General features: G+C 40.6%; 1 protein-coding gene across 9 annotated transcripts in view; it reads right to left on the reverse strand.

Annotated features, from left to right (window-relative positions):
• Nucleotides 1-3,600: 3,600 nt before the first annotated feature.
• Nucleotides 3,601-12,674, reverse strand: part of EBF1 (EBF transcription factor 1) — a 404,709-nt gene continuing 395,635 nt past the window's right edge. For 7 of the 9 annotated variants that reach the window (XM_009209495.4, XM_009209494.4, XM_003900449.5 and 4 more), the window contains exon 16: nucleotides 3,613-6,823. In XM_009209495.4, the coding sequence (XP_009207759.1) occupies nucleotides 6,792-6,823 (32 nt within the window). In that variant the 3' untranslated portion in view covers nucleotides 3,613-6,791. Of the gene's footprint in view, nucleotides 6,824-12,674 lie in introns of all 9 variants that reach the window. The other 2 variants (XR_648665.4, XR_002522962.2) reach the window with 2 other exon arrangements.

Consider the following 12,674-nt stretch of genomic DNA (forward strand, 5'->3'; position numbering starts at 1 on the left):
TCCGGAAACTGAATTTCATTCCTAATGTAAATACACAAGCCTCTGGAGAAGAGGATTATATTTGGAAGAGGGAAGGGAAGCAAAGGCAATTTGAGAAAGGGACTTCTTTCATGAGCGCCAGAGCAAGGAAACAGCTCAAACAGAGACATCAACCATTTCTTTACCAGCAGTCACAAAACTGAGCTTTATCTTGACTTTTTCATCTCCCTCAAACCCGACATTGAATCAGTCACCAAATCCTGATGGTTCTATTGCCTAAATATTTTTTAATCCTATTTTCCTCCTTTTTCTTCTCCTACTCCAAGTTGTTCATTCCTTGCTTGGACAACTGCAATGGCCTCCTAATGTCCTCTATTTTCCCTCTGTCTCCTTCCGACTTGTTCTTTTTGTAGCAACCAAGATGATACTTCTAAAATATAAATTGAGATCCCTTGTTTACAACATGGAAGACTCTCCACTCTTCATCATTACAATAAACATATATTGTAATATGAATAATGAGAAAGTATAAATGAAGAAGAGAAGATAGCAGACGTAGACAACTCTTTTGAGATTTGCTATTAACAGGAGCAGGAGGACTGTGGCTAGCTTACAAGCCAAGTGAAGTCAAATCTTTTTTTCCTCAATGGGATCACATTTGTAAGCTGGTCTGAATGTAACATTGAGGAAAGAGAATGTAATGGTTCTGGAGAGAGAGGAGATAATCTCGGGAGCAAAATTCTTGATGACATAAGTGATTTTGGAGCATTCTAGGGCAGGTGTGGCTCTGAGCATGGTGTATTGGAAAGGGTCCACTTCACTGAAAGTGTACTTAAAAATGGATTCATTCATAAGGGTCTTTCTGCAAGGCAAACAGAGTTGTTGTTGTTGTTGTTTTTAAAAACTGACCTATACTTGCACATTGAATACAGCTACTGCAGAAGACGGGATTTTTTTTCACAAGCACATGATTCCAATTTTCCATATTCCTATTTGGATTTATGGTAATAATTTTTTTTCTCATAGAGTCAGCTGCCAGGGCATTGACCAGCACCTGCCATGACCTACTTTCCCTTATATGTTTGGAGAACTCTTATCCTATAGAACACCACTGGAGCATCCTCTTCTTTGCAGTCTTCCTTGATCTTCAGGGAGAGGACACATCATTATGACTCTCAAATCAGGCTGTGTGAACATCACCGTTCGTAACGTATCTTTTGGTCAGAAGTCTGAAACTGACACCCTAGAGGATTCTGGACTTTGTTTGGCCAAGCCAGTGTTTTTAAAACACTGTTTTTAGATAAGTTGCCAACATTTTAAAAATGAAAATTTTATGCCAAATTTTTAAATAATCTAGTAACATATCTGGCATTCTTGAGAAATGAAAGATGGGCAACACTGGGTCTATCCACATTCTCACATGGGAGCAATCGCCTGGAGCAAGTGGGATTCTCACTTTGGACAGAGCATGCACTTGCCAGTAGCCCCAGCCCTCCCACTGTCCAGTTGTTTTTACCTCTAGTTCACCCCCTTGTTTTGTTTTGGTTTTTTTTTGTTTTTTTTTTTTTTTGAGATGGAGTCTCACTCTGTCGCCCAGGCTGGAGTGCAGTGGTGCTGTCTCGGCTCACTGCAGGCTCCGCCTCCTGGGTTCACGCCATTCTCCTATCTCAGCCTCCCCAGTAGCTGGGACTACAGGTGGCTGCCACCACGCCCAGCTAATTTTTTTTTTGTATTTTTAGTAAAGACGGGGTTTTACCATGTTAGCCAGGATGGTCTCGATCTTCTGAGCTCGTGATCCACCCACCTCGGCCTCCCTAAGTGGACAGGCATGAGCCGCTGCGCCTGGCCCACCCCCTCATTTTTGCGTAGCCCCTATGAACAAATACGGGGCTGTGAGTTTATAAGCCTCAACAGAGGCCCTACAGGCAGGAACTATGGCCCATTTGCTTAGTGTACCTGGTAGCTAGTACAGTATCAAGCACATGGTAGGTGCTCAGGACATGTTCTGAATTGAACTCCCAAGCCCCACAAGTCTCATTGTGTACATCTGCACACTCCACTCACATAGTCTTTCTGTTCCTAAATGTACCTTATGTGCCCCAAAGCTCAGTGTTCTTACACCTCCCTCCTTTCCTCTGCCTAAGGTGCCAGGCCCACCAGGTTAGCTCCTGCTGAGCCTTATATACCTCAGCTCAAATGTCACTTTCTCTAGGAGCCTTTCCCAGCACTTCAGGTTAAATCAGATCCTGCTGCAATGTACCTTCAGAGCATTCTAGACACTTTCTTCATTACCATTATTAGTTTGTTACAGGTATTTGAGTGGTTGCTTAACGTTCATTTGCCCCACTCAAGTATGAGCTCCAGGTGGGTATAACATCACCGTGGCCCACTGATGTATCCACCATGTCTTGCCTAGTACCAGAGGCATAGGAAACACACAAAGTTTACAGGCATGAGTGAATACATGAACGATCGAGTGAATGAGCACTTCCAAGAGGTAGCCCCTAAAGATCGTAGAGGCCAGCGTGTCAGAGGTATGGACATCAGCTGTGCTCTGTGGAGCATTGTGGCACACCTGTCACAGCCTGACCAACCATTCTAGCACAATTCGAATATAAGTGTGGTTTTCTGAGATGGTGTGCATCCTGAGGAGAGGGGCCTCTTCAATCTTTATCTTCTGCATCTAATATAGGAAACTATATCAAACACAGAATTCAAAAGAAACATATATTGAATGGCCAAACTTTTCAGCAAGAATTCTGTTTCTTTAAAAATGATGGCAGCTTCTCTAACTTATATATCACACTCTTTCATTACTCAAATCGGGCTTTATTCCAAAGCCGAAACAGTGCTCACCACACTTGACTGTGTTGCTGCCATCCTATCAGCTCTGGCCATCAAGTTTCTGTTGGTCTACAGCCTATTTGCTGAGTTTTTGAGGCATTTTACAAGTATCATTAACCTCATCATGTTCAAAAACTGTAAAAGTAGGAAAATCATTGAGTGTGCATTTAAAGAGATTCATGATTATGATGGAATTCAAAGTGAAACAATTTTACATGAGTATGTACCTATCTGGTATTTGTGGAATGTTTCACTCCTGTCCAATAGGAGAAGTACCTTATTCATGTGGGGTTAAAAAATATTGATCACAGAAGGCTCAGTTCACACATGCCTCCTCCTCAATGAGCCAGGGCACATAATTAGTTGACCAGAAGACTTGCTGGGATTAATTAGCACTGCGTGTGAAAAGCTTGGTTCAGACTTGTAGCACGAAGGATAGGGGTTCTAGAATGGCCGCTTCCTAGATTCACAATTCAATCACGCAGGAGGATCTCAGTGCTTGGCTGCTGAAGTTGGGGGCTCTTGGCTCCTCTGTGGACCAGTGCGGGCATGTGCACGTCCAGCTACCGCCGGCAGAGGGCAGCAGTACGCTGCGCGTGTTTAATTTGCATCCCAGATTAGCAAATCCCCAAGGACCTACATAAGAAAGAGGGTGTCCCAGGACTACCCTAATTCCTTTTCACTGGGTGTCAAGACTGATCTGAGTCATTGCAAACACAGACCTTTTATATTATGTTGGACTTTGGCTCATCTGAAATAGAGAAATGAATACACAACTAGGAGCTGCCATCACAGACAGGAAGTAACTTTAATTAAATATTGTGAAAGTTGAAAAGTTTTTACAGCTTGAATTTTTGCAAAAAAAAAAAAAAAAAATTATAACAATCTCTACAGTAGTTAGGTTCTCTAACAATTGAACTGTACAGTGTGTGTCTATTCAAAAACTTTTGATAAGAAGGTGAAAGGTTAGTAGATTTAGAGATGACTTCATTTAAGCTGCATCCTAGTACAATGTGAGGCCAGGGCAATGTTATGCAATCCAGTCATCCAGAAGCTGTATTTTTCCCCCAACACTGAAATCTTAATTTAATTCTTCATTTCATTTTCTTCTTAAAGCCATATTCTGTATTTAGGGGAACATCTTTTATTTGTGAAACTTTTCTGGAGAAGAAAGAGGATCAGAGGGCCAGAATGTCTTTTCATCTAATCAATAGAAATAGAAGCAACAAAACACAAATTATACACATTTTAAAGGCTCTTTGGACTTTCAAGAAGAGTTCTAACCACTTCACATGGCTGACAGATGGGTAGCATCTGTTGTCAAGGTCTAAGCCGGACACCTTCCCGACTGACCGTTCATTCCTTCAGAAACAGCTAAGGGGCTCACCAGACAAAATATGGCTTTAACTTGTGTACATCTTCAGGCCAGCGCTTACTACGCAAATTCAGATAACCTTTCTGAGTACCGAGAAGCAATGCGTCCACCTTGCTTACGTTTTCCAGTTTTTAAATTATTATTAGTCATCATTATTATTTCTCACCATGAAAAATCAGCTTTCCTCCCTCCCTTACCCTCCCACAACTCCCCTCCCCCACCCACCCCAACCCATAAAAATCGCACTCTTGACAGTCTAGTGAAAACCATTGCAAAATCCATATGGGGGCATGCACAGTTGCAGCATTGTTGTAAATGATTTCTTGCTCTACTAGAAAAAGTTACATTGTCTTAAGGTAACAAAACAGTTCTTTTGTGCTTTTCGATTTGTTTTTTTTTTTTTTTCTTTTTTTCTTTTTCTTTTTTCTTAGAATGTTCGTGATGACTGACAGTTCTGGTGCACAGTTACAATGTACAAGTGAAATGAATATGATTTGCATTGTTAAGGCATCCAATCTGCTGGTTTATATTTATGTGAAAGACAGAGGAAATATACAAGCAGACTTAAGAACGAAAGTATGTTCATTGATTTCTATGAAGTTTCTCCCTAGAATTTAATGCACAAAATGCGTCACTCCAAAGGGAGATATTCCATGCATATTAATAGAGTAAAACAGCATTAGGGTTGTTTTGTAAGCTTCCAAAGCAAAGGATACATTTTTTTTTTTTAAATCTACTGAACTAAATACTACAAGAATAATATGCTACTATTTTTTTTTTTTTTGCCATATATTGGAAAAAACTTCTTAACTTACAAATAATACAAAAATAGACAATGACTTTTGGGTGGAAATTAAAAAAAACTGAAGCATGGTTTATAACAATACTAAAAATAACTATAAATGAAATGTTTAAAAATCACATTGAAACAGCTAATACAAGTGTAGGTGACCAAACAAATACGCACTTTTCACATAGCAAACATACACAATAAAATAAATTGGGGGTGGGAGGAAGAGGAAGAAGGGAAAAGCAATGTACAAATTCGAAAGATAAATACATTATTTATATGGATATTTTACAAAATCCCCTTTAAAACAAAAAGCCTTTTAATTAACTTTGCAAGTATGTGCAAGCTAAAGGTAGTGAGCTTTTTTTTTCTTTGCAAAATATGCAGTAAAATCTTTTTGTGATATTGAAAAAAATGTCTTAAGACATTAAAATGTATAAATAGAACAACAACTTTGGCAAAAAAAAATCACAAAAAAAAATCTACAGTATTTATAACTACATACAAAAACACAAGAGCAAAGAAAAAAATATCAGGCAAATGCATCCTCAGAGCTTTGCTGCATCTTTGCTATTAACTGTTATTTTTAAGAACACTTCCCAGATAACGAGAGCAAAAATTCCCATAGAACAGAAAACTATGTTTTGGAGGTCTCAACCTTCTTTTCCTTTCCCCCGTTCCCTTTAACTCTTAATTCCAAAGCACTTAACCTGTTGTTTTAATCTATTATTTTACAAATGGTAAGGGTCGACTGATAGAGGCAGTATCTTGAATGGGAAAATCGAAATACCTGCCACGTTGCTTTTGTCAACTTTTGGAAGATAGGTATGAAGTCGGCATTTAGGACGAGTAAACTTTAAACTTGCAAATGGGGGAGTGTACGTGAGGTTTTGGCTTGTTAACTGGAGGGCAGAGTGTGGAATTCTGTGCCTGGACCCTGTTTCATGAAGTCTCAAAGGAGATTCTCACACAGTATGTGTGCCACCAAGCTCTCGAGAGGCCATCGGCTTCAGAAGAAACTGACTTAAGTAAAAGGAGAGAATGAGATCAGATTTAAATATGCAGTTTTAACAATCTGTCTAGAGGCACTGGATTTTCGAGTAGAGGGAAAAATGTGATCACTTACATCGTGTTTTAACTTTCCAGGCTGCATTTATTTACACAGTTACTTAAGACAACAATACAAAAGAGAGAAATAAGCTTGCACTGCTAAGGGGTGGCATGTTAAGTTAGATATTGAAAATGCACTGTCTGAGCTAACTACCATTTGATATGCTTTAAGGCGCAAAAGCCGACCCTTAGTTTTTCTAAAAAATCTAACTGGCATTCCTATTCTGTCCCATACAAGCTTTTTTTTTTCTTTTTTTCTTTTCTTTTTTTTACTTTTTTGTAAATATCACCACTTCATTCTTCCTTTACACAGCTTTAAAAACATCATAAATTAAAACATGAAGTCTTATTTATAGTGTCCCTTGTATAGAGCTTTACGGTTTATAAAAGACAAATGATTGCAGAATTAAGCTTAAAAAAAAAAGAGAAAAAGTGGATTTGCTTTTGTCAATACAGAATAAATATATCCCCCAAATACCTGGGAGGTACAACTTTAACCAACACTCTGCACTTGCAGATCCCTCTTCCAATTTCAGTATTTGCAAGGTCGGTGATTTTGTTTAAAAATCTGCAGTTATTGTGATTCCTCTTAAAAAGGCCTGAGTTAAAAGTTCCACTCTGGGACTTGTATCAGATTACTCTCTGTAGCAGAATCCAACCTCTTCATTAATACAATTCTTCAAGGCAATTCTTTCACATAGGAGGAACAATCATGCCAGATATCGCTATGGAAAGAGAAGACAGAAGTCAATGGTTTTTTTTTTTTTTTTTTTATCTTCAATTCTTTTCACAAAAAAAATAATAAAAAATAAAAAAAAAAAAAATAAAAAAAAAAAAAAAAAAAAAAAAAAAACCCACACACAACTATGTTGTTTAAAGATTAACCACAAATTTGCTCTCATCTTCTCTGGAATGAGTTTTCGTTATAAAATATACGTGTGCTTTATTAAAAATTATAATAAATCAGCATGGGCATGTGTCTTTAAAAGAACAAAATATCCTAAACATCCCTCCAAATCTGATTTCAATTTTAAGGCATAACTGGAAAGTTGCATAGTTTGAATACCACTGCGAAAGTTGCAGCTTCGAACCTTGCAAAGTAGTGAGAATTTTCAGTTTGTCATTGTTTTTTCCCTCCCCTTCACATCCAAAATAGAAAGAAGTGGTCCATCCGAACTGCATGCAATTTCTACAAAAAATATGGCTCTCCCTGTCCTCTGTATTAGCACAAAAACTGAGCCACAAAGCAGAAATCTTGAATGCCTCTGCTTAGGTCCTTGAGCTGGGAAAAGGAAATGCCAGCTACAGCAGGCCTTGTTCACTGGGAATATAAAGTTGGGAGAAAGCATAGCTGGGAGGAGAAGACAGGTTTGCATGAAACTACAGAATGTCTTCCGTATCACGGCTTCACTCAACGTTTCGGGAATGATCTGACCATATTTCCTAGAAAATTGTAGCCTGGGAAAGCTGGAGTGAGATCCTGGGGAAAAAAAAAAAAGGCTGTTTGAGGTAACCAAAAATTGTTGAAAGCGTTCAGAGCTAGGAGGTCGCAGATGGTGGTATTTAGAGAACACAGAATCAGATAGGCCTGAGTCCCACCTCTGGCTTTTCTGCTATGAAGCTCAGCTTCTGTAGCTAGAATCACAGCAACACTTAGGGTTATTGGAGAGGTGAATAAAATGATATATGCAAAGTGCTTAGCCTGGGTTCAGCTCCTAGTGAGGACCTGATAGAGGTTAGCTGCTGGGATTTTTAACCCACCACTTCTGCTGCTAAACTAGCTGTGTGACCCTGTGTTAATTGCTTAACTTCTCTGGGCTGTATGTGCTCCTATATCAAATAGGCACCATCTCATGTGGCACACTTTGTGTAATTGGTGGGAAGAATAAAAGGATAACTGTAAGAAAATTAAAACAGGGTGGCAACTTTGAAACATGTCAAGGTGAGAGAGATGCTGCCATTATAAGCAAGGGGCAGGCGTCTTTGGCTCCCAATGATGGTTGAGTGTCTTGTCAGGCAGAGTCATTGTTTTCTTTTTATGGCAAATCTAAATGTAAATTAATGTTGTTTTCAGTGATGACTGCGTCTAGGAAGTGGCCCTCTTCGTTTACTAATGATCATGTCTGGAAGAATGTGCCTTTAAAAACAAAAAACAAAAAACAAAAAAAACCCCCACGAATCCCAGTACCACAAATCCTGCAAGTGGATACAGGGAGGCCACCCGGGGCTCTTAGCCCTGAGACCCCCACGTTCCTCCGGCTTCCCTACCCCCACCCCTGGCATTTTAGATTCAATTAAAACAAAAACCAAAAAGTATTTTGCCAAACACTTTTTCCGTTAATTTTTAAACCCATCTGTATTCACAAGGAAATTCAATCCACATGTTTCTGATTCATTTACACGTAAATCATCCAAATGTTGTTTTGCAAGAGCCGTTTTGCAGCCCAAAAGCTCCTGGAGTCCTTTCCGTAAGCCCTCATAAGCCTTTTTTTCTTAGAAACAGGAAGTTGTCTTTTGCCAAATGCCGACCAACTTAAACCCCCGAAGACTTTGGATCAGTTGGAAATGCAGTCCCCCTAAGATTCAAGTGAGCCCTAGGTTTGACTGAAACCAGGAGCTCAGTATTTCAATCCAAGCCTTAACTTGAGAATTCGAGATGTTATCGCTCCAAAGACAAGGAGGTGCAAGGGGGGATCTTTGCTGTGTGACAGCCCAGCATGTCTCTGCCTCCCCAGGGATCTTTTCATCCGGGCTGCAGGTAGGTCCAGGCAACTTTACTAAAGGCAGCAGGAGTTTTAAGCCTGTAGCAAAAGGTGCAAGTCTACATTTGCTTTCCACCAAAATCTATTCTGCATGCCTGGCATTGAAGAGCAGTTCCCTATAGTATAGTCACACAACTCAGGCAGTATCAATATGATTCAAAGCAAAGGAAAAAGCTAATTTGGTTGGTGGGTCCAGCCAACATTTATCAGCTGGACTGTGAAAACATCCCATTTGAATGACCAGAATTTAAAAAAAAAAAAAAAATCGAAGCAGTCTTTTGGTACCCAAATAAGTGTTAGATCAACTAGATTAAGCCTCCACTTAGGGCCACATTAAAAGTTCTAAAGCAAAGCTAACTGATGTGCCAGTTCATAGCTAACAGCACTTTTTATTTTGGACTACTGGGGCTGCAAACTCCAGCACCCCAAGAGCCCAGGCTGTGAACAGGAGTGAGCGAATCCCCTGGGTGGGGAAGTGAGGATGGAGGTGATGATGCCAAGGGCATGCCTGGGCAGTGACTCAGCTCCCACCAAATGCCACTGGGCAGGAATGCCTGCTCGCTGCCACTGATACTCTCAACCATTTCAAGAGAAGCTGGGGATGTAGAATTTGTTTTTTGTTTTTTTTTTTTTAATGAAATAGTCAAGTTTATACATGATAGCAAAAAATTGAAATTAATGATATATGGGTCTAGTGGGTGGGTTTGGCCCTCTCCTACTTTCCTACTTCACCTTCATTGGCCCACAGACTTCTCTGAGCATCTAATGGGAGCTATGGAAACTCTCTTCAAAAGAAGTTGTGATGTCTTAGTACAAGGTGCTAAGTGTCCTCATGAGGAATTTTCACGTACCCCACTTGAGCAAGACAGCATGCCACAGCATTTCTGGAACATTCTCAGACCAATGTTGTCCACACCCAGAATTTTGCATGTAACATCAAAGCGTTACGGTTCTCTGAATCCCAATCATGACTTTCTAAACTCCAAGGGCAGCACCCTTGCTGTTGAGTAAATTATGGGAAAAGGTCCCTGCCTGTGGCTTCTAAGCCTAGATACCTCCAAAGAGGCCCTTTTAATAGAGAAACTCACTGCACAACTGCCTGAAGATCTTGAGTTTTAGGAGTTGTTTTTCTTATATCTGTGCTGCAATCTGAAGATTCATTATGTGGGTGAGAGGGATGGGTGTCTGGAGCTTGGAATGTTCCAGAAATGCCGTTGGCATGCTAACTTGCCCAAGTGGAGTGCATAAAGATTCCCATGAGGACACCACCCTCTCAACACCATGTGCCAGGACATCACAAGACCATGGTGGCTCTGCCATTTTCCCCAGCAGCTGGATGATCATGTTCTCTGACGGAAGCTCAGAAAACTATTGCTGTGAGAGGCAATGCATTTTTCATTACCGTTTCTACATTTTTGATAAAAACAAAGACAAAACAAAGTTCTGCAGAGCTGGGAGGGTTTGGAGAGGGTGGAATGTGGTCTTCCCCAAACCACCACATGTGTAAGAATTATGAGCTAATCACTCGGGAGGCTGAGGCAGGAGAATGGCATGAACCTCGGAGGCGGAGCTTGCAGTGAGCCGAGATCGTGCCAACGCACTCCAGCCTGGGCTACAGAGGGAGACTCCGTCTCAAAAAAAAAAAAAAAAAAATTATGAGCTAATCAGGAACAGCGGGGTAAGTGAGTGGGTAAATCTTGCACCAACTGAATATGTGCAAGGAAAAAATGACAATTCCATAGGATTTGGTCCTGGGCTGCATGATATCTAGGGTTGAGAAGAGCCAACCTGAGCTTCAGCAAGGTGGAAAAGAAAAACATCAGTATATGGATACTATTTTTGTGAAATTACTCTGGCCTTTTTGTTAATTTTTCATGCATAGACTATCCAGGACATGGCTAGGGTTTGGAATCACTACATCAGCGGGGGTTCCAATGGCATGGGACAGCCTTCTTGGGGATGCCTCTCTCTTGAATAATGAAGTCCTTTGAGGCCTCAATTGCCTGAAACCCAAGCTCTAAGCAGCATAAGCTTCAGGAGAAGGGAACAGGACATCTCCATGGACAAAGACTGAGCATAGTTGGTGACTCAAGTCTTTGGCTCTGGAAAACAGACACAGTTAGGTAGTCTGGGACCAGGATTTACCAATTGCTTCACCTGCATAAGAGCAGAAAGAGGTATCTCTGCATTTTTCTTTTTAAATCTAAAATATAGTTGCATTTTCCAAAGTTTTTCATATGACATTAAGTGTTCTTAACATGCAGAAGAGGACTCTGTATGTCAAAATAAGTTTGGCAAACTAAATGAAATAGTCATTTTTATTTAACTGCAGGATGCCCCAGAGACTTTAATTGTGGATGTCCAAGATAGTGATCCAGGGAGCACCACATTCCAAATTGTTTTGACTACCATATTTTTATTTTTTAACAGGACATTTTGTGAGTCTCCAGAAGTCGACACTAGAGTTGCTTTAAAAAACAAAAAACAAACAAAAAAAACAAAACAAAACAAAACAAAAAACACAACTCAGATATATGGTAACTTTTTCAAACGTTTTATCTACCTGGGAGAGAAAGCCAGCTGGAATCATGATAGAATCTGTGAATCCTACTGTTCACACCACACGTTATCCAGGACACGTCTGCCTCTGCTTCTTGGCTAAGGTTGTCTTCAGTCCTTCTGCTGAAAGTGCTCCTTGCCCCCATCTCCCTGGGCCTGAATCCCACTTGCTCCTCATGGAGGCAACCTGTTCTGAATTCTCCTTCATCTTTCCTTCCTCTGTACTTCCACAGCTGGGTGCCCAGCCTTTCCCAGACAGATCTTCCTTATTTACTTTGGTGTCATGTCTCCCCTAATACAGGGAAAGATTTTATGGGCAGAATTTTGTAGCCCTTATGGGCCTAACCTAGTGGTTTGAATATAGAAACGTAATATAGCATAGTGGCTTAACATAGTCCAGTCAATCTGTCTGGGCTTAAATCCCAGGCTTCCTTGTTTGCTAGTTGTGTAAATGGGGACAAGCCAACTTAGCTTCAGTCTCAGTTTCCACATCTGTATAAGAGGGACAATAGACAGGCTACCTTAAGGGTGGTTGGGAGCCAGGCTGGGAATCAGCCCTCCTAGTCGGTGGCTGTGTTCACCATTATCACCACCATGTGACATTGCAGTGCTTAGTTCTTGGGAAATAAACATGCATGTAGTAACCACAGGAGACTAAGGGAGCACTGATGGGGAAGAGGTCTTTTAGGAGTCGGCTTTAAAAAACAGAACCATGTACAATTAACAGAGTGGCAGTTGGAGGTAAATAGGCCTTGAAAACACTTAAATGGCCTAAACGTGGCACCTCTAATCTTGTTTACATGGGCAATTTGCTTAACCAAGACTTCCTAGTCACTTGCCCTGTCTTAATGATCACAATTCTGAACTAGGTGGGTCCCAATGAAGTAGGTGTTACTGTAACATTGAAAAGGAAAAAGGTGGAATAAAACACTTCAGGGATCCTTACACCAATTCCATAACCTGCCTACATCCATTTTTTTTCCTGGTAGAAATAGAGTTTGGAAAGTTAAAGACGAAGTAATTCTCTGAATGTCACCATTCTCAGGGAAAACTTCTGTGGCGCAAGCAAGAGTGCCCTGAAAAACTGGTGCTGTTCATCTAAGACTGGGTCCTCTTTGCCCTGCTGGAGATTGTGTGCAGAGGGTAAAGAGGCAAGTCCCAGAGTGTGAACCCCACCTGCCAGCCCAGCACCTGGGGTCACAGTGGGCAGAAAGAAGAGCTTAAAGTGAGATGTTTACATTAATTTAACCATTCG

This window comes from Papio anubis, chromosome 5 (genome assembly GCF_008728515.1).
Source record: "Papio anubis isolate 15944 chromosome 5, Panubis1.0, whole genome shotgun sequence".
Lineage (NCBI taxonomy): Eukaryota > Metazoa > Chordata > Mammalia > Primates > Cercopithecidae > Papio > Papio anubis.